The sequence below is a fragment of the Melanerpes formicivorus genome, unplaced genomic scaffold (genome assembly GCF_026170545.1).
Source record: "Melanerpes formicivorus ecotype bairdi unplaced genomic scaffold, bMelFor1.0.p_v2 SCAF_8, whole genome shotgun sequence".
Lineage (NCBI taxonomy): Eukaryota > Metazoa > Chordata > Aves > Piciformes > Picidae > Melanerpes > Melanerpes formicivorus.
Window position 1 is genome coordinate 20,478,669 of NW_027142360.1, and position 21,006 is coordinate 20,499,674.

Genomic DNA, 21,006 nt, shown 5'->3' on the forward strand with positions numbered 1-21,006 from the left:
TGCTGGGCCTGATTGATGGCCCATTAGAAAAAGATTAACAGGTGGAAGCTTGACTAGAAAAACAGATGTCAGGGAGGGAAGTAGAGACAAGGGAACAGGTGACCTTTTCCACAAGTGAGATGGAAGCATGGCTTTTCAAGCATCAATTGTTCCTAAGACAGCACAAGAAAGACTATGTGGACAGCAGAGAGGATAATCCACCACCATGGCCTGTTGCTTTTTTGCATTGCTCATTCTCAGTGACATAATCATTTGATTCAAGCTGAAGCTGGCATCTCTGTGTAGCATATGAACCATATGTCCCTGGTGAGTGTCATTACTGCCTGGCTCTCCATAAAGTGATACTCATCTTGCCCTTCCTATGTGCACTTGTTTGTTTTTTCTCTCTCTTTGCTTTTCTCTCCCTTCCTCTCCCCCTCATTTTCAGGATGGTTTTGTTATTCAAATGTAATTATGGATGGAAATTGAGCCATCTCCCCTTTTTATATTTTAAAGGAAGAGACTATTTCAGTAAAAATCTGGAATGAGGAATGCAACAAATTAGCAAAGGGTGTGGGAAGCCACAGATGAGAGGAGCAGTTTCCAGTCCATTTGCTCACCATGGAGGAAGTGGTCCTCTGGGGGTCCCAGAGCAGGGGTTAAAGCAGCCTCCAGCTTCAGGGGGTGGGTCAGACCCAGAACTGCATTCCTGTCTCACTTCCCCTTCCCCAAACTGCATGTGTAATAGGCACAGCCAACAGAAAAGGCTGCCCTTCAGAAAAACATCAGTTCTGCAGTCCTCAGACACCACAATTCCTTTCCCTGTTGGGCACTGAGTTAATGATAAAAATATTGGCTCTGACCTGCAGGGACTCACTTCTTTGTTTCAGCAGTACCAGGAGCATCTGTCTTCTCTTGTCCTGAGCAATGGGCTTTTGCAGTTTTCTTGTTCCCATCCATTTTATGTGATGCTTGATAGAGTGCTCTGGTGGCCAGGGATGGCTCAGACCAGCGTGCAGGAACTGGGGAGTCTTCAGCTATCTTTTCAGCAAGGGTATCCCAACAGTGAGAGTACTACTGCCTGCTACTACAGAGCCTGGATCAGAATCACCTTGAAGGCTTGGAGCTGGGGTTTAGTGCTACATTAAGTTAAATATCGAAAAAGTAACCTTGTCTGAGGTGTCACGTGCCTGCCCCGAGGTAAACATGGAAATTTGGGCCAGAGGAGCCCTGAAGCAGTGTGTCCTTTGTCCCTTCTCTTAGGAAGATGGCACACCTTCATCTGGAGCAGGACCCCACCAGCTCTTGCTTGGAAAGGTGATGGTGAGCAGCGTGGCACAGCCAGGTGAATTACAGAATCACAGAATAATAGGGGTTGGAAGGCACCTCTGGAGATCTAGGCCAACCACCCCTACAGCAGATCGCACAGGACAGCATCCAAGAGGGTTCTGAATGACTCCAGAGATTATACAATGATTCTATTACCTCTCTGAGCAGCCTATTTCAGTGCTGCTGTTCCAGTGTTCCACCCTCAATGCAAAGAAGCTCCTTCTCATGTTTAGATGGATCTTCCTATGTTCCAAGTTTGTGCTTGTTACCTCTTGTCCTGTCACTGGGCACCACTGCATAGATACTGGCCCCACACTCCTGATACCCACCCTTCAAATTTATATAAGCACTGATAAGATCCTCCCTCAGTCTTGCCTTCTCCAGCTGAAGACGCCCAAAGTCCCTCAGCCATTCTTCGTAGGACAGACATTCTAGTCCCCTAATCATCTCTTTAGCCCTTTGCTGTACCCTCTCTGTCCTTCTTGAACTGGGGAGCCCAGAACTGGACACAGTACTCCAAATAAGACTTCACCAGGGCAAAGCAGGAGGGGAGGAGATGCTCCCTCAACCTGCTTGCCACTCTTTTTGGTGCACCCCAGGATTTCATTTGCCTTCTTGGCCACAAGGGCACATTGGTGGCTCGTGGTTACTCTGTTGTCCACCAGGACTTCAAAGTCTTTTCCCAAAGAGCTGTGCTCCAGCAGGTCAGCCTCTAACCTGTACTGATAAGTGGGGCTGGTCCTCCCTAGATGCAGTACCCTACACTTGCCCTTGTTGAATTTCATAAGGCTATTGACCTAGAAGCCTCATGTGGTCTGAAGGCCATCCATGGGTGTCCAACCTGGCTCCCATTATACTGTGAGGAAGTTCTTCTGTCACTATGGGAATGTTTTGTACCTTTCCCGTGCTGTAGGAGTCTCCCTGGGCTGTGTGTCTATGCAGACATGGCCAGGCTTGTGCATTTGTTGCCTGTCACACATCTGACCTTATTTCAGACTTCAGGCCTTGCTGTTTTGCCCGGTGCAGTCCTAGTCCCCTCAGTAACAGATGATTTGAGCAGATGAGCCCACCTCAAATTTAGTGCAGGGAATGTCTCTGTTTTGTAGGGGATGGCAAGATCCTGGTATTCCTTATTGATGACATCAGTGCAGCCTTTGTCTCCTTCTGAAGCAATTGTTTCACCATTCCTGAGGAAACGGTCTAGACCCTTTCCTGACCTTGTCAGTGTGTGCAGCCTTGGAAACTTCTCTGAAGTGAAAAGAAGTTGTTAACTCAGAAAACAAAAGGAGGAGTAATTTAATTTGCTGAGCCTTGTTCCACTGATGGAGCCATTAAAAGGCTTCCTCCTGTATGCAGGAGCACACCAGTCTCTGCTGGAGAAGGCTGTATCACAGGGGCTCAAAGATGTGTCACAGATTCAACAGAAAAAAAAATGCCCAAGGCAGGGTCAGACTGTTTGGGTTATTTTTTCCTTTCTTTTTCTTTCTTTTTTTTTCTTTCAACACAATCAGCTTGTGTCATGTGTGGAGATTTTCACCTTGTACATCCTCCTTTCTCCTCTTGCTATATATTGTTCTCTTTTCCTCACCCTGTCACACTCTTCCTGTCTTTTGCAGGTAGTGGTTAGCAGTGGCTCCTCCTTGCAGCTGTCTTATTCATTCAGATATTCACTTGGGTCATTATTTAGACCACTCTAGAGGGGAGAGAAAAGACTGCTGGAGCAAAACCAGAAGACTAATGTGTCAAAGATTTGGTGGGGAGAGGGGGAGTGAACAACAGGGAAGGGATAATACAAAGGGGGAAAGGGCAGATAAGTGCAGTGATATTTAGAGGAAGATGGGGAACCATCTTCCTACACTCTGACAGCAAAAGTATGTACCAGCTACCTGTGAAAACCTCAGAGGAAGAAATTCTTGAAGAAAGTGGTTGAGCACAGATTAACCACTTCTGCCCTGCTGCAGAAAATACTTGGATTCTTTGCAGAAAGTAAAGCAAAGTAGCCCTGAGCTGGGGGACCAGGCTATGGAATGGAATCTGGGAGATGGCTTGGTCAGCCTTTGCTGTGCAAATGGCTGTGAGCCTCCTGACCACACCTAGGAAAAGAATGTTGGGAACAAAATCTGTGCTGAATGTAGTAAATGTGCAAAGCAATTGGAGCAGGGATGGCTCTGTCCTGCTCCACTCTAATCTCACTTATGGGAGCTCCGCTGGGAATGGTGGCAAATTATTTCCCATCGTTTCAGGGCTCTTTCAGTCCTGACTTTCTGATTGTGCTTTCTTTCCAGCCAGAGGAATTGACCAACATCTTGGAGATCAGCAATGTTGTCTTTACAAGCATGTTTTCCCTGGAGATGATTCTGAAACTTGCTGCCTTTGGTCTCTTTGATTATCTCCGCAACCCCTACAACATCTTTGACAGCATCATCGTCATCATCAGGTGACAGGGGCCTTGGGGAGGGACTGAAGTATCAAAAAGAGCACCACAGAGCTTGCACATTTTCATATGCCTTTTAAAAAAAAGATTTAGCGGCTATGCTGGGAGGACCTGAGCTGATTTACAAGGCAAACACTTGGTGACCCTAGGCAAGCTGCGTAGCATTTCTGCCCCTCAGCTCTCTCTGTAGAATGGAGGCAACTGCAATTGCTTTGCAACTCCACAACAAATATTAGCTGAGGAATATGGGTAAATGCAAAAACTAAGGATGTCACAAAGGTTTAATGAGTGATAGGGGAACTTGTCTTGCAGGAATTTAATGCTGCAGTCCTTTCCTCACTCTGACAACGTGCAGCTCATGTTCTTAACAGAGAAATACAGCACTCTGCACTTAACTATAAGCCTATAGTATATGCTTCTAATTATAAATATCTGAGGGCTGGGTGTCAAGAGGGAAGGGACAAGCTCTTCTCACTTGTACCCTGTGATAGGATAAGGGGTCGTGGATATAAGCTACAACACAAGAGGCTCCAACTCAACATGAGGAGGAACTTCTTCACTGTGAGGGTCACAGAGCACTGGAACAGGCTCCCCAGAGAGGCTGTGGAGTCTCCTTCTCTGGAGACTTTCAGAACCCATCTGCTAGATTCTATGGTCCTGCTCTGGAGAGGGGGGGTGGACTTGATGATCTCTGGAGGTCCCTTCCAACTCCTAACACCCTGTGATCCTGTGATATCTTGCAGAAACAGATTTTTCTCAGAGGTGAAAACTTGGCTTGGCATTCTTATTGCTCTCTCTCTTCAGTTTGTTCACTTGTCTTTCATTTTGTTCCTTGTACTCCCTGTGCCTCAGCATCTGGGAGATTGTTGGCCAGGCAGATGGGGGCCTCTCTGTGCTGAGGACGTTCCGCCTCCTGAGGGTGCTGAAGCTGGTGCGCTTCATGCCTGCGCTGCGCCGCCAGCTTGTGGTGCTGATGAAGACTATGGACAATGTAGCCACCTTCTGCATGCTCCTCATGCTCTTCATCTTTATATTCAGGTGAGCTGGCAGATAGTTGCCTCTCAGTGTTTCAGAAGAAGCCCTGCATGGCTCATGGGGACAGCAGCTTCAGTGCACGCTTGCATGACTGGGTCTTGCCCATTGCTCTAGCCCCAGGCAAGCACTGACAACCATTTATTTGTTGGTATGGGCTGAGGTTGCTGCTGCCCTGAGTTGGGTTCAGCAGCTGAAGGTTTGGTCTGGGCGGGGTGGAGAAATACTGCCACCAAATGCGCACCCTGAGCATAATGTCCTGTGGCAGGATGGGGGAAGTGTCTTGGTAATCAGGACTGGTGCAGGAACAGTTCAGTCTGGAGGCTGGCTGGCAGAGGAGCAGCAAGAAGCAACAGACATTTTGTCAGTGCATCCTATGGATGCAGTGATAGGGGGATGAAGAAAAGTGAAAGAAAACAATGGAGAGAGCAGATGTGAAGGGCAGGTCAAAGGGACTACATGAGCTCTGAGGCAGTACAGATGAAAACCAAGGTGTTTGGGGAGTGCAGTGCATAGCTCCTTCTTCACAAACAGGTCCCAGTGGTCAGGCTGTGGTGTTCTTAGTGATACTGAATACTGAATACCTCTCACTCCTGTGGTGTATATTAGATTGTCAGGAGGAAAAGAGAAAATAACTGAGATTATTGTGGTGGCAGAGGTATTTATGTTCGACACCATCTTCACTTCTTATCCCAACAGCATCCTGGGAATGCACATCTTTGGTTGCAAGTTCAGCCTCAGGACAGACACAGGAGATACAGTTCCCGACCGGAAAAATTTTGACTCTCTGCTGTGGGCCATTGTCACTGTCTTCCAGGTGAGCTCGCTCTGCTTTCTACAGGTGGGCTAGGGGAAAGAGAAGAGGATCAGGGGGTGCTTTTCCTCATTGCAGAACATTGCACTCACTCCTGACAGCAGGCTCCAGCATGTGATGTTCAGAGGAAGAGCAACTGTGTGCTGTAATCAAATGACTGTAATATCTCTCAGACAGAAACACTCCTTCCTTCCTTCCTAGGAGAAAGTTTGCAAAGGTCCCTCCTGTTGTAGAAATTCCATGTTTAATATGGACTGTGATGATGTGACAATGTGGACATGACTGTTATGTCATCCCACAACTACCCTCGTGGTTGCTCTTGTTTATTCTTGCTCAGCTAATGTTATTGGGGCAGTACCACAGCTGGACAGTAACAGTGGGCAGTGAGTGTGTGGTTACAGTGAAACTAAGAGGCCTGATGTAGTCCTAATGTGTGTCCTTTCACTGTTCTTTTCTGAGAACCCTCTTTGTGTTCTTCCTTCATGCTTATGTGGTCTCTACTCCTGGTTGCAGATTCTAACCCAGGAGGACTGGAACGTTGTGCTCTATAATGGCATGGCCTCCACCTCACCATGGGCATCCCTCTACTTTGTGGCTCTCATGACATTTGGCAATTATGTGCTCTTCAATCTGCTGGTGGCCATTCTCGTGGAGGGATTCCAGGCTGAGGTGAGTTACCACTAAGGCCTCGTCAGGAAGAGGAATACAGGTGTTAAACATGGGACCTTCAAGACACTTTGGGGGTACTGGGGTAGAGGACTCTCAGAGTATTACACTGTCAAAATTTCCCTTGTTAGATTCAAGATGGGCACCATTAAACAAAAAACCCTGATGCTGTTAATCCTTGCAAGGAGACAAACCCCCTGAAGGGAGTCATAATTCCCATCCTGTGAAACAGACCCTACCCTACTAGAGTGAGTTCTTTGCCCTTCCAAAAGCAAGCAACCAGTATGTCAGCCATCCCAGGTCACGTGAGACTCTTTCCAGTGATCTTATTGATGCCTGGCTGCCAAGGAGGGTTTACAGTTGTTCCAGCAATGAAAGACAAGAAGAAACGAGCTTTTCCCTGTGTGAATTCTCAGCTCCTAAACTCGTGTGTTCCAGGGTGATGCCAACCGGTCATACTCAGATGACGACCAGAGTTCATCAAACATGGAGGACTTAGATCAGTTCCAAGAGGTTCAGGAAGGCTCAGGTACAGTAGCTCAAGCAGCCTCATTTTCTTATCTCCCATTGCTGTTTAGTGAGAAAAACAAAAGGAAAATCTGCAGAAAAGTCACTCCCATCTCCAAGAATTTATCAGTTTTCATTTTGAACTTTATGCTGCCTTGTGGTGTTATCTGTGGTGTTATCAGTCTTCTGGGCCCCTCAATTCAAGAAGGACATCGAGACACTTGAACGTGTCCAGAGCAGGGCAACGAGGCTGGGGAGAGGCCTCAAGCACAAGCCCTATGAGGAGAGGCTGAGGGAGCTGGGATTGTTTAGCCAGGAGAAGAGGAGGCTCTAGGGAGACCTCATTGCCCTCTACAACTACCTGAAGGAAGGTTGTAGCCAGGAGGGAGTTGGTCTCTTCTCCCAGACAACCAGCACCAGAACAAAAGGACACAGTCTCAAGCTGTACCAGGGGAAGTTTAGGCTGCAGGTGAGGAGAAAGTTCTTCACTGAGAGAATTGTTAGCCATTGGAATGTGCTGCCCAGGGAGGCGGTGGAGTCACCATCCCTGGAGGTATTCAAGAGGGGACTGGACATGTCACTTGGTGCCATGGTTTAGTCATGAGCTCTTGGGTGACAGGTTGGACTCGATGATCTTTGAGGTCTCTTCCAACCTTGGTGATTCTGTGATTCTGTGAAAGCTGAGACCTGTTGACATCCTGAGGAATATGATAGCTAAGGGGAGCACCTCTTGAATGACCTAGAGAATGCCATCTAGGAGTAAGAAGTGAGGCTGTCTCTGCTTAGCTTTGGGGTCACTGTTTCAGGAATGCTGTGTCCAAATCTGGGACCCACATTTGGATAGAGGATACCAACACATAAGAAAGGACTTGGACAAATCTGGCCTCATAGTGAGTGGCTAATGAAGCTTAGAGAGACCAGGGAAGTGACTGGATCACACACTCTCTAAGTGCTGACCATAAGCAGAGATTTCTGATGCTAGATGGATCTTTAATTGAGCAGAAAAAAAGACATAATGGGATTGTAAAGGCTGGAAGCTGAAACTAAACAAACACAGAACAAACAAAATTAAAAAGCACCACGTATTTCTTTTAGGAAAGATAATTGAACTGTTGGAACAGTCTGACTACAAGAGGCTGGGTAAGGTCTCCACCTCTCAAAGTCTTCCCTTGAAGACTGCAAGTCTTTCTACAAGAGGTATATATACAGGAAGAAATTCTTCCCCATGAGGCTGGTGAGACACTGGAACAGGTTGCCCAGGGAGGTGGTGGAAGCCTCATCCCTGGAGGTTTTGGAGCCAGGCTGAATGTAGCTCTGAACAACCTGATCTAGTGTGAGGTGTCCCTGCCCATGGTAGAGAGGGTGGAACTAGATGATATTTGAGGTCCCTTCCAACCCTAACAATTCTATGATTCTACTTCAGACAGGACTTGGTGGCAGGGAGCAGCAAGAGTAGCTTGCTCTACAGTGGATGGTGGGCCAGGAGCTGAGGTAGGGGAACTGCACCTACAAAGTGTGAGCAGGGCATGTCTGCTGACACTAGCCAGGATCAGCCAATGGTTCAGTGGTTGCAGGTGAGGCAGTCAGTGGTGAGGCAGATCTGAGGTTGAGGCAAGAAGTCCAGTCAGCAAGGCGAGATGAGGATTAACAAGATGCAAGGACAGGCACAAGCATGCTTGCAGTATAACCCGGACAGCGACTACAGGCACAAGTCTGAGCACAAATGCAGCTCCCTCAGCAAAGAGCAGTGGCTCCAGTATTGGCTTGTCACAGCTCTTTCAGGCAACTTGGCTTTTTTCACAACAGCCTGATCCTGGGTTATCTGGCTGCACCATATCAGAGCTCAGCTTGAATGTAGGCAGCCAAACACCTAGGAAGGCAGATGGGAAGAGCTTAGAGAGCTTGTTGGTGCACTGATGCTGCACGCAGACATCATGCAACAGTCAGACAGAAAGGATTGTTCCAGTCCTTTTAGGCATTGAAATCTATTCCTCTTCATCCATCTCAACAAATGTTGATGGCTGTCCACAGCACATAACATACCCCTCAAAGGCTAGACTTGGAAGAAGAGTAAGATTGCCAGCATGTAAAGCTGACCCCAACATGCAGATGGATGTGGGTTTCCTCACATCTTGATCTCTTCCTCAGTGCCTCAGCCTTTCTGCTTCAAATAAGCAAGCTGGCAGTCAGTGGCACTGGTTCAGACCTGAAGTTGCAGGTGTCTGTTCTTGGCATGCAGCAGCACACTCTCCCCACCTTGCAGCCAGGGTTCAGCTGCTTGTTCTGCCTGTTAACTTGAGTCTACTTGACCAGCGCTCTGCTGCTCTGTCTGGCCCCATGGAGATCTGCATTCGGTTTTGGGAACTGAAGAGAATAATTCAAAGGCTTCCCATCTTGCATGGCTTTTGCCACAAAACCCTAAATAAAGAGGAATTGATACTGATTGCTGCTAAACAATGAATATTCTGTTAGCTGCTGCTAACCCACTAAATAGCTGAGACATTGAAACAGTCACTGTACAGTGAGGAACACAGCTTCTTTTCTCCTTCTTCTTCTTTCTGCATCTTTCCACACAGATCCCAAGCTCTGTGCAATTCCTGTGACACCTAATGGACACTTGGACCCATCCTTGCCCTCTTCCAACCCACCAGTGGCTGCTGGGGGAGTCACAAACTCTTCACACAACTCCCTGCAGCCTGACCAGATCCGTGTTGCCGTTGGGTCCCGGAAGAGCAGTGTGATGTCCCTGGGGAGAATGACCTACGACCAGCGGTCCTTGGTGAGTGAGTGAGTGAGTCATAAGCTGCTTTTGATTTCCAAGCACTCTGTTGTGTTTCTGCAATCATCTGGGGATTGCTGTGGAGCATTGCACTGCTGCTGTAGGCTTCTATCACAAGCAGGAAGTCGGGTCAGTTCACATTATTTACCTAAATATCCAGACTATTGAAGTCTGCTTCCAGGATATTGATCTCTGTTCCACTGAATGTGTGATTCAGTGCTTTTGTATTCTTCTAGTACAAGTGGGGGAAACACCAAGGAGACAGAACATATCTCTTAGAGTGAAATACATTTTGTCCCCTTGCTCTTTCCTTTCCACAGGACACACAATGATGCCCTGAGTATGTTAAGGGGATAGGAGTAACTGGGTGACACCAGAACTTCCAAGTGCCACAAGAGATGGGGTTCTGGAACAAGGAAAAGAGAAATCTGGACTTGGATCTCCCCATAGCAGGCCCTGCTGCCCTTTAGCACTTATCCCAAGCACTAGTGACTGTCCAGCCAAAGCATGTAACATCATTTAACACATGTAACACAGCTTTGGGGGGTGCATTGGTGCTCAAAGCGTTCATGCTCCTGCTGTTTCTAAATAGGGAGAGCTGTCAGCCATGTGCAACCTGGTAAATTGTTGATGTGGTTGGACTAGACTGTAATCAGTAAGCCTGTTTCTCTCATTTCTTCCTTTCACTAAGACTATACTCAAGGATGGCATGTCAGATTATCCATCACCTTGTACCTTGTGTTATCCTTTACCCCAGGGCAGTCCAAAAAGCTGCCAATTGATTATTTTTTTGAGAGCTTTATTCTTGCTCTGTGCTGGTGTAAGTAACAACATCAGGCACCTGGCCTTTGGCTTTAATTTTTTTACCTTCCCCATAAGTGCTTTGCACAGAGATGGTGCTATGAAGTAATCACAGCCAACACCATTGCTAACTCACTGTCAATTTATTGTCAGAGATTGCTGCTAAATTCCACCATGCAGCTTCCTCAATGGATGAAAACTGGCAAGCTCCCCTGTGATGTGAAAGAGGATCTCATGGTCCCTCCTTGTGCCCTGAGTTGCTAAACTCTCCTCTCACTCTCTTACAGTCCAGCTCCCGCAGTTCCCACTACGGTGCCTGGGGCCGCGGTGGAGCCTGGGGGAGCCGTCGCTCCAGCTGGAACAGCCTGGCCCGGGGGCACAGCCTGAAGCATAAACCTCCCTCTGCTGAGCACGAGTCCCTTCTGTCTGGGGAAGGGCACAGGGCAGCGGATGGGGAGCCAGATGGGACGGGAAGGGTGTTCCATCACCGCCGGACGCTCTCCCTGGACAACAAAGGCTCCTCTGACTTGTTAGAGCTGGCCTCGGTCCCATCCAGCCACAGAGGGACTTGTAAGCTGGGAACAGTACCTGGGACCAGTGAACATCAAGACTGCAATGGCAAAATGCCCAGCATTTCCAAGGAGATCTTCCCAAAGATGAACAACCGCAAGGAACGGGGAGAGGATGATGAAGAAATAGATTATGTGAGCACTTGGTGGAGGGAACCTGAGGTTACACTGCAGTGCTGTGGGAAACCCCAAATCATGGAATGGTAGAGGTTGGAAGGGACCCACAGAGATCATCAAGTCCAACCCCCTGCCAAAGCAGGGGAGTCCCAAAGTTTGTTTCCCTGCTGTGTGGATGTGAAAGCTTGCTGAAATGTTTTAAATATAACTGGGGGACCACGCTAAAAGCAGATGGGACTTTTTAGGAAGACTGCCTGAAAGGCTTTTGTACAGGTGGATGGTAGGAGAAAAGATGTGGGGCATGTGTGTGGTCATTCAGGGAGTGTTATTTCAGAGCAGTGCAAGCAGTGGTTTCTAAAGGTTATGAAAGGTCAGGCTGTGTGAGCAGCAAGAGCTTTGCATGGGAAAGATCAGCAGATCAGAGCAGGAAACACAGGCACAAGGTGAGGTCTGCAGTGCCAGCCTGGGAGACTACAACGCCCAATCTGTGAGCACATGAAAGGGTGGAAAAATAGGAGGAAGGATGAGCAGAAATCTGAACAGACATGTATGCTGTGTGCAATTAAGTGACTTCCAAGTCTGAGTGTCAACTGAAGGCCTTCTTGTCTTGGCTTCTCATTTAGGTGAGGTAGTGAGAAAACGCTGTCTTCAAGTAACCGCTCTGAGAAAGCATCACAGACAGTGTTCTGCTCCAGAAAGGACACAAGCAGTTAAAATTGTAATGATCTGAGAGGGAAAACAGATGCCAAGCAGTGAAAAGGCCCAGGCAAAACAGCATCTATCTATTTTTCACAGCTTTGGTGCTCTTTCAGTCCACTTCCCCATTCAGGAGCTTAAAAAAAGGCAAGCAGGCCAATCTGCAGGTAGTGTTGTTTTGGGGTCAGATGTGAAAGGAAGAGTCCTTCTCTCAGGCAAGTGGGAAGGTAACCAGTGGCATTTGCTTCTGCTGCATCCCTCCAGAGCTTGTGCTTTCGCATCCGGAAGATGATGGAAGTCTATAAGCCAGACTGGTGTGAAATACGGGAGGACTGGTCCATATATCTCTTCTCTCCACAGAACAGGTTTGTGCAGCTTTGCCTTGAGAGGGTTGGGAAGCTGGGGCAGATTCTGGTGCTGTGATGGCCACACCCCTGAGCTGTGTGCTGGGTTACAAATTTAAACTTACTAGCTGGGAATGTGGGTTTTCTTCTCCATGTTCACTCTCCAGCCAAACAACTCTTCCTTGATTCTGGAGATGGAAGGAAGGATAAGAATCCTAAATCACTATTGTGATTTTCCCTCCCTTTGGAGCATCCCATTTCTTTTTTTGTATAATCATAAATATTTATGGCAAAGCAAGGCAGGGAATACTAACATTAACCCAGAAGGAGGAATGTATTATTAACAGCTCCATAATACTGATATTTCCTCCCCTGATACTAGAACATTTTCATTTTCAGTCCCAGTACCAACTTATCAGCAGTCTTATCACACCTTTTAGGGTAAAGTCAGAATTCTTCTTGCCTAGAAGAAAGAAAGAAAGAAAGAAAAAGGTAAAAAAAAAAAAGCTAAACTCTTCCTGCTGGAGGGGGTCTTTCCACTAGGAGAGAACATCCGTATGCCCCATGGTATTCTCACCCCTGTGCATCACCCCTTGAAAAGGGTTTCGTTATAATTCATGAGGGCGAGCTTTTTTCTCTGTGTGACAGCTCTGCTCACAGGCAGTATCTTTCAGAGCAGATGTAAGTGTGGTCACCTTGCCTGCCAACTTACCTGCCTCTCCTCAGGCATGTGGCCTCTTTGCCCTGAGCCAACACAGTGTGAGTTTGGGATGAAAACTGAAATTCAGTCTCTTCTCTACAGAGCAAGAGAGGAGCACAGAGACACAGTGGTTAGGATGCCACTCTGGCACTGGCGGTGGATGAAGGTTCAGCTATTTGCTCTGCCCTTGGTCTGCTCCATGCTCCCTGTGTGACTGTAGGCCACTCTGCGGTGTAGCCATGGCAAGGAACAATACTATGAGTGATAGGAATGCTGCTGCATCAGAGCTCAGTTTTGGCCAGACCTCTCCACTCTGTCCTCTGACCTCAGTGCCAGGCAAGATCATGGAACAGGTCATCCTTGGAACACAAGCCCTATGAGGAGAGGCTGAGGGAGCTGGGGCTGCTTAGCCTGGAGAAGAAGAGACTCAGGGGTGACCTTATTGCTCTCTACAACTACCTGAAGGGGGGTTGTAGACAGGCAGAGGTTGGTCTCTTCTCCCAGGCAGCCAGCACCAGAACAAGAGGACACAGTCTCAGGCTGAGCCAGGGGAGGTTCAGGCTGGAGGTCAGGAGGAAGTTTTACACAGAGAGAGTGATTGCCCATTGGAATGGGCTGCCTGGGGAGGTGCTGGAGTCACCATCCCTGGAGGTGTTCAGGAAGAGACTTGACAGGGTGCTTGGTTGCATGGGTTAGTTGATTAGGTGGTGTTGGATGATAGGTTGGACGCAATGATCTTGAAGGTCTCTTCCAACCTGGTTTATTCTACTCTATTCTATTCTATTCATAGCTCCTAACCTTGCTCTGCCTAAGCCACAGGTGCCTACTGGAACTCTCTTGCAGGTTTCGCCTCCTCTGCCAAACCATCATAGCTCACAAACTCTTTGACCATGTTGTGCTGGCCTTCATCTTCCTCAACTGCATCACCATTGCCCTGGAGAGACCACAGATCGAACACAGAAGCACGGTGAGCATCATTTCCTCCCACTTTTTATCACAACCTCTGCCAGAGCTTTGTAAGTGCTCCTGGCACTGCTAGGACCTCTAGAAAAACTTCAGCATTAAACATCAGCTCCCACTCATCTATTTTAATGCCCAAGTATTAGTAATTAACACAGTTTGTTCTTCTCCTGCAGGGTCTTAAAATGGGGTAACCCACTTTATAATACAGTAATCCTAGTTCCTTCCCTCTTGGGGAACAAGAGAGTCCCCCAGGCACCTGCAGTCAAGAGATGACTGGCAAAAGGGACAGGGACTATGAACTAAGAGAAGGAATTAACTTCCATTCTGTAGGAATGGCATGTCATCATCCATGTATGCTGCTTTTGAGCTATCTTGGACACGGTTCAAGCTGACAAGTGAAATGGCTTTGTCTGCATATCTGCCCTAGCCATAGCTGATCCCTGGACTCTACTGCACTTACACACAGTCCAGCAGTCAGTGCCCAGCAGCCCTTCAGGAAGAAGTTCCAGGTCAGTGCAGCAAGGCAGGACTGAGCAGTACTGGCAGAACAGGGCAGAAAGCATCTTGAAACTGAATTTGTGCTCTTGCAGAGTTGTGTGGGAGCTAAGGCACAGGACTGAGACAGTGTATGAGCTAAAAGCTGCTAGGCACTGACCTTTTCCAAAGGCACCTCTCTTATTTCCCCAACTTTCAGGCCCTTCACAGGAAAGTAAAAGATATCAAGTTCACCAGAGGAATTTGGCAGAGTAACAAGGGATCAAGATATATTTAAGGCCTTTCTTTATTTTTATTTTTTAGGAGAGAATCTTTCTCACTGTGTCCAACTACATATTCACAGCAATTTTTGTAGCTGAGATGACACTGAAGGTGAGTTACTGGAGATTAACAGCTCAGAGCCTTTTCCCAGTGTTACAAACACAACATGGTTCATGCTTGCCCAGAACCCTTCTAATGTCTCCAGCTTTTCAGTGTGCCCATCCTTCCCTCTGCCTTGATAAAGGCAGGTACTGCCTGGGTATGAGTCCCCTGTTAGGCATTGAGGGGTTGTTTATCCTAGGCTTTAAATCCAAAGAAATCTTAGTATCCAGGAGGTATGGATTTTGTGGTGATGTCAAATGTCCCTTCCCTTTCCCCTGAAACAAGGATAGGAGAAATGACAACAATTTGAATAACACATTTCTTGGTTGAGATAATTAATCAATATGTGCCTAACTACTTTGCAACAATAGGGAAATCTTGGGTTTCCCCTCTTGTCACTGGAAAAGAGTCCTAAAACTGGATGCCTGAAGTTAAACACCTAAATTTCACACCTGAATTATGGCCTTGATTTGCAGGGTGTTCAGCTTTCCTCAAGCCCAGTTATTTCTCTAGCACCTGCTAGTGCTGAGAACTGCTGAAAATCGAAGCACCCCCTTAAGCCCCAAAATATAGGGTTCAGTGCCCAATTTTATCTCCCAGCTGATCTCTGGCTTGAGTGATTTGCCCCAGGTCTGTGATGTGGCAGGAAGTGATTTCCTGCATGTTCTCCACAGAGGCCTGTTGCTCAGGGAATCAAAGGAAAGGTGAGGAGACACCATGGCCCTGTTATTTCTGGAGTTATGTCACACCAATTTCCCCAAAGACATTTTCTTTCATAGCTTTCCAGGTGAAAGGAAAAGATGATGAGATAACACTTCAGTGTCAAGTGGAGTTGATAACTTTTCCCCATCCTCCCTCTTTCTCCATAGCTGCCTGTAGCAGGCAACATGTAGAGGAGCCATTTAACCCCTTCTCCTCTCCCCTCTCTTGCAGGTGGTCTCTCTAGGCCTGTATTTTGGGGATCAGGCTTATCTCCGCAGCAGCTGGAACGTCTTGGATGGCTTCTTGGTCTTTGTGTCTCTCATCGACATTGTGGTCTCGGTGGCCTCTGCTGGCGGTGCCAAAATCCTCGGGGTGCTGCGAGTCCTCCGGCTGCTGCGCACTTTACGTCCCCTCCGGTTAGAGCCCCGCTGAGCCCTGCTCGGCCCCCTCTTCCCACCAGCCCCTCCAGGAAGAGGCCCAGAGTCAGATCCTGCTGTGCCAAAGCCAGGCCATAAGCCACAGGGAGGTTCCCCCTAGCCATATGTCTCTGGCCCTGGAGGTACCTCATCAGACAACCAGCCCATGGGACAGAAGAGCCTTTTTGATCTCCACTGATGAGTCACTGCACAGGCAGAGCAGGGGACTGCTGCAACTGAAAACAGCTAGCTTAAACCAAACATCCCTGTCCTCTCTCTTTTATTACCCTTCCCCTTCCTTCCTTTCCAGGGTCATCAGCCGAGCCCCTGGCCTGAAGCTGGTGGTGGAGACACTCATTTCTTCCCTCAAGCCCATAGGAAACATTGTGCTCATCTGCTGTGCTTTCTTCATCATCTTTGGCATCCTAGGTGTGCAGGTAGGTTGTTACTGCCCATAGAGCAGCCTCTGTGCTGCCACCCTGCCATGGACACCTATGCCCCCAGATGCTACAACAGGCAGAGGTAACCAAGCTAAGCAGGACCAACAGGCAAGCTAGGAATATCTCTGAACATGCCCTCCTTCATGAGCTATATCCCACCATAATGTTCCTGCAGCCTTTGGCAGGGCCAGCCAGGTGCTCAGTGAATTGCTGAGCTGGGTATGTGAGGTAGGAGGTAATGCTCACACCTGGCAGGAGCTGGATCACAGTTTGGGAGAGCTATATTGTAGGGAGAGTTCAGGGCTGGTGTGGCACAGGGCTCACTGGGCATGTCCACATCACACCACAAGGGCAAGCAGGTGAACCCTGCCTCCAGTCAGCTCTGTTTCTCCACCACACTCTGAGTCCTAAATCCACCCACAACCTGTTTTTTTTTATTCTTTTTTCTTTCTTTTTAAAATTTATTTAATCCTCTTTATTTTTGGCTGTTGCATTGCAGAGGAGCAAGGGCGTGGGCGTTACTTCCATCTCAGGCAATGTGCTATACTTAGTCTGCTCTGATGCATCTGTACAAATGCACAATCCAGTACCTTCCATATGGGGAAAGGAGCCCTGGGCAGAAGAGCCCCAGCAGTGCAGTGCAGCTTTGTGGAGAGGGAAAAAAACAACCAAACAACAAAACAACAAAGTATCTGAGAATCAGGGGATGGTTTTTTCTGGTTCTTTAGCCTCAGATGAGATCTTCTTTTCCCATCAGTCCTTTCAGTAACTGGGAGGCAAGAAAAGGAGACTACTTTTGAGGGCTAAATAGAGGATGTTTTTCCTTTTGGGCCAGTGACTCTAATTCTACCCAGAAAGGCTGCCCTAAAGGCTGTCAGAGAGTAAGGAGTTGGAGTCACTGCTTGCCTGGGGCAGTGGAGGAGGCTGAAAGGGCAGGTGTGGGTTTATGTGGGTGGCTCTGGCTCTTCATCAGTGTTCGAGCCTGTGCTCTGTTGCATTGGTGGTCTTCCCTACCCATCATGCTCCACCTGACTTGCAGCCCTGCAGCCCACCCACCATCTCGAGAGCTTCTTCACTAGCCCAGGGAACATGGAGACCCCAGTGGGGAACAGGGCTGATGGGATCACTTCCTTTCTGCAGCTCTTCAAGGGCAAGTTCTACCACTGTCTGGGGGTCGACATCAGGAACATCACCAACCGGTCTGACTGTGTGGCTGCCAACTACAAGTGGGTGCACCACAAGTATAACTTTGACAACCTGGGACAGGTGAGTCTGCCTACAGCCCCTGTCTCTGACGGGAACCCAGCACAGGGTTTGTCTTCTCCTATATACATGCACAGATGCAGTGCCTGGTCCAGGAGGGGCACTTATCTGGCAGAAGCTGTGTCACTAGTGGATTGCTATCAGAATGATGCTTAGAGGTTGTTGGGGAAAGAAAAGTGGTGGCAGCAGAGAGCTTGATTTCCATTTTCCCTCCTGCTGCAAAGCAGATGTTCTTCACAACCTCTCTCCTCTGGTGTGTCTGGCTGCACATAGCTTCCTGTGCCCCCTCCCTCTCCTCCACGGGGGAAGGAGCAGGTTTTGATGTGTGTAGAAACACAGGCAGGAAGAGGATTTCAGTGCTGTGTTTGTTAGAGCATAAACCCGCTTTTTTTTTCCCTTCTTTTTCTCCCAGCCTGCCAGATGCACCTGCTCCACATCTGCTTTGCTTTGTGTATTGCAGGCTCTGATGTCCCTCTTTGTTCTGGCTTCCAAGGATGGCTGGGTCAATATTATGTATAATGGACTAGATGCTGTGGCTGTTGACCAGCAGGTACAAAAATTTCCTTGTGAAAGGACCTTTTCCACTTTCTTCAGGCTAGAAAGACAGAAGCATGCTTTAGTGTCCTGCTTCAGACAGGCCACTCATACCAAAAGTCCCTTGCAAGGCCCTCCTGAATCCTTTGCTTACCTATTTGCAAGAGGTCAGGGTCATGCCTGGTCCATGCAGGGATGTGCATCTGTGCCACTGGTGGCTTTGTAGGTGTTTGTCAGAAGATGCAGTCAGGGCTTCCTTTCTCTCCTGAATGACAGGTTTACTCCCATCTCAGTGTCATTATGGTGCTGTGTGGATGTGGTGCCTACTTGCCCTCAAGCCAAAGCTGGTCCTGGTGCCCAGGCCACCCATTTTACCGCATACTGGTGTTGTACTTGACGTGCAGCCGGAGTTGTGCCTGAACTGCAGGTGACTCTTTGCAAGCGGGCCCTTGCACTTGATTCCCACCCACTCTGACAATTGCTAGCTGATGCTGAAAGCCAACTGACCACCAGCTGCCTTGCCTGTAGCACCAGCTCTTCCCACTCCTGATTTCCATAATGCTTTCTCACCTTCCCAGCAGTCAGTCCCCATGGCAGGCCCCACTCTGGTAATTTCCACACCGCCTCACATCCAGCCATCTTTGTTCTCCCTCTCTTCCAGCCAGTAACCAACAACAACCCCTGGATGCTGCTCTACTTCATCTCCTTCCTTCTCATCGTCAGCTTCTTTGTGCTCAACATGTTTGTGGGGGTCGTGGTGGAGAACTTCCACAAGTGCCGTCAGCACCAGGAGGCTGAGGAGGCACGCCGGCGGGAGGAGAAGCGCCTACGCCGCCTGGAGAAGAAGAGAAGGAGTAAGGCACAGCCTAAGTGTTTGGATGGTTCATAGGCCAAGGTTTTCTGGAAACAAAACAAAAAACAAAACTTCCCCTCTACTTTTTCTCTCCTGATGGACCAGCCTCTGAAACGCATCACTTGTGGCTGCACTCTCAGCCTTCCTCCCTGTGCCACTGCCATGTTGCTGTGCACCTCACTGAGGCAGTCTGGGGAAGAGGGGTGGCTCATGAGTCTGCTGTGGCTCAGGGAGCCACTGGGGTTTTGGCACCCTGCCCCTTGGGAGAAAATATGTACCAAAGATACCCCTGTGCGTGCTCTGGTTGTGGCAGGACAAGCACGCACTGGCACACCTCGTGGGCTTGGGTCAGTCCTACTTGGGCTTCCCCTTACCAAGTTGGTGTTTGTGGGAAGACCTAGACAGACCATCCGTTGTGTTTAAATCCAAATGTAAAGAAGAAGGGGGAGGGAGGGGTTTGGGGGGTGGAGAAAGACCTCTGTGTTTCGTTCCTGGCTTTCAGTGTCACTCCTTGGGTGAGCAAGCTCTCTTCCTCGTGTTTCCATCCTATTCTGTATTACCTTTAGACAAAACCTCCAAAAGCATCCTTGCCCCTGGTTATCATCCCATCATCCCTACTACCCCAGACTGATGGTTTTCCTCCATTCACAGCCTGTGGGCACGTTTTCCCTTCCTCTGCTCCAGTTTTTTCCCCTCTCTCCTGTGACACCCCAGGGCCTCTCCTAGAACCATCTGCTCCCTTATTATAATTTGTGATCTTAATTTGTTGAGGCATGAAATGCTGATTTAGCACCATTCCCACAAACACAGGCTAACAGATTTTCTTTCTAGCATTTCTTCCCTTGTCTTTTTTTCTATATTTCCACACCCCCACCCCACCCCCCCATTCTACTTTCTTCTTGTTTGTCATCTTCTTTTTGTTGGGTTTTTTTTAACCTTCCCTATTCTCCCTACCTTTTACTTATCCTTTTCTATTTTTTCTCCCATCTTCATTCCTTTTTCTTTCAACACTTATCACCACTCTTGTACCTGCTCCTTCCTCAGCGTTTCTTACCCATTTCTCTCTTTCTTCCAATCTCTTCCTAACTGCCCATCTCCCTCTTTCCACTGAAGAGGCGCAGCGTTTGCCGTACTATGCTACCTACTGCCCCATTCGCCTCCTTATTCATTCGGTCTGCACCAGCCACTATCTGGACATCTTCATCACTTTCATCATCTGCCTCAACGTGGTCACTATGTCCTTGGAGCACTACAACCAACCTGTGGTGAGTGAGATCATGGAGATAAGCCCTGCTTCTAGTCGTTATGTTACTTCGCTCCAGCTTTCTGATGTCTGCTGCCCACCAGCATAGGTAGGACACTGGAGTGGCTCTAAAAAATACCATGAAAGTGTTGCAAGGCATAATGTAATAGGCAAAGTTATGAAAGGTGCTTTACATATCCAGAAGGGTAGTCTCTAAAAAAATACCATGAAAGTGTTGCAAGATTTAATGTAATAGTTATGGAAAGAGTTTTATATATATCCAGAAAGGTGGAATGGAAATGGAATGGGAATGGGAATGGAATGGAATGGAAATGGAATGGAATGGAGTGGAAATAGAATAGAATGGAATGGAATGGAGTGGAGTGGAAATAGAATGGAAATGGAATGGAATGGAATGGAATGGAAATAGAATGGAATGGAATGGAAATAGAATGGAAATCTAGAATAGAATAGAATAGAATAGACCAGACCAGACCAGGTTGGAGGAGACCTTTGAGATCATCGAGTCCAACCTCTCACCCAATACCATCTAACCAACTAAACCATAGCACCAAGTACCCCATCCAGTCTCTTCCTAAACACCTCCAGTGGTGGTGACTCCACCACCTCCCTGGGCAGCCCATTCCAATGGTCAGTCACTCCTTCTATGAAGAACTTCTTCCTAACATCTAGCCTAACCCCCTCCCCGGTGCAGCTCAAGACTGTGTCCTCTTGTTCTGCCCTGCTCAGACACTGGTTATCCTTTAAAATCAACAGAGGGAATGCAACTAAGCAAGAGTCAGGCCCCTAGAGAGCGTTGTGTAATTAAATGTCTATGCTTTATATTATTAAGTGTATATCTGGGTCACCCAAATTTTGCTGCCTGTATCTACAGATACTAACAGTAGGAGTGGTGGGAGCAGCAGCGTCCTGGGAGCTTCAGGCTTGGTATCAGATTTCTAAATGC

At 48.0% G+C, this 21,006-nt stretch overlaps 1 protein-coding gene across 3 annotated transcripts in view; it reads left to right on the forward strand.

Annotated features, from left to right (window-relative positions):
- Window positions 1–21,006, forward strand: part of CACNA1I (calcium voltage-gated channel subunit alpha1 I) — a 96,779-nt gene that overhangs the window by 54,809 nt on the left and 20,964 nt on the right. For all 3 annotated transcript variants that reach the window (XM_068142489.1, XM_068142493.1, XM_068142490.1), the window contains exons 9-24: window positions 3,594–3,745; window positions 4,595–4,780; window positions 5,474–5,591; window positions 6,102–6,257; window positions 6,693–6,783; window positions 9,338–9,540; window positions 10,629–11,045; window positions 11,988–12,088; window positions 13,611–13,734; window positions 14,529–14,597; window positions 15,522–15,706; window positions 16,017–16,143; window positions 17,287–17,412; window positions 17,870–17,959; window positions 18,605–18,797; window positions 19,910–20,061. In XM_068142489.1, coding sequence (XP_067998590.1) covers window positions 3,594–3,745; window positions 4,595–4,780; window positions 5,474–5,591; window positions 6,102–6,257; window positions 6,693–6,783; window positions 9,338–9,540; window positions 10,629–11,045; window positions 11,988–12,088; window positions 13,611–13,734; window positions 14,529–14,597; window positions 15,522–15,706; window positions 16,017–16,143; window positions 17,287–17,412; window positions 17,870–17,959; window positions 18,605–18,797; window positions 19,910–20,061 — 2,490 coding nt within the window. The remainder of the gene's footprint in view (window positions 1–3,593; window positions 3,746–4,594; window positions 4,781–5,473; window positions 5,592–6,101; window positions 6,258–6,692; window positions 6,784–9,337; window positions 9,541–10,628; window positions 11,046–11,987; window positions 12,089–13,610; window positions 13,735–14,528; window positions 14,598–15,521; window positions 15,707–16,016; window positions 16,144–17,286; window positions 17,413–17,869; window positions 17,960–18,604; window positions 18,798–19,909; window positions 20,062–21,006) is intronic.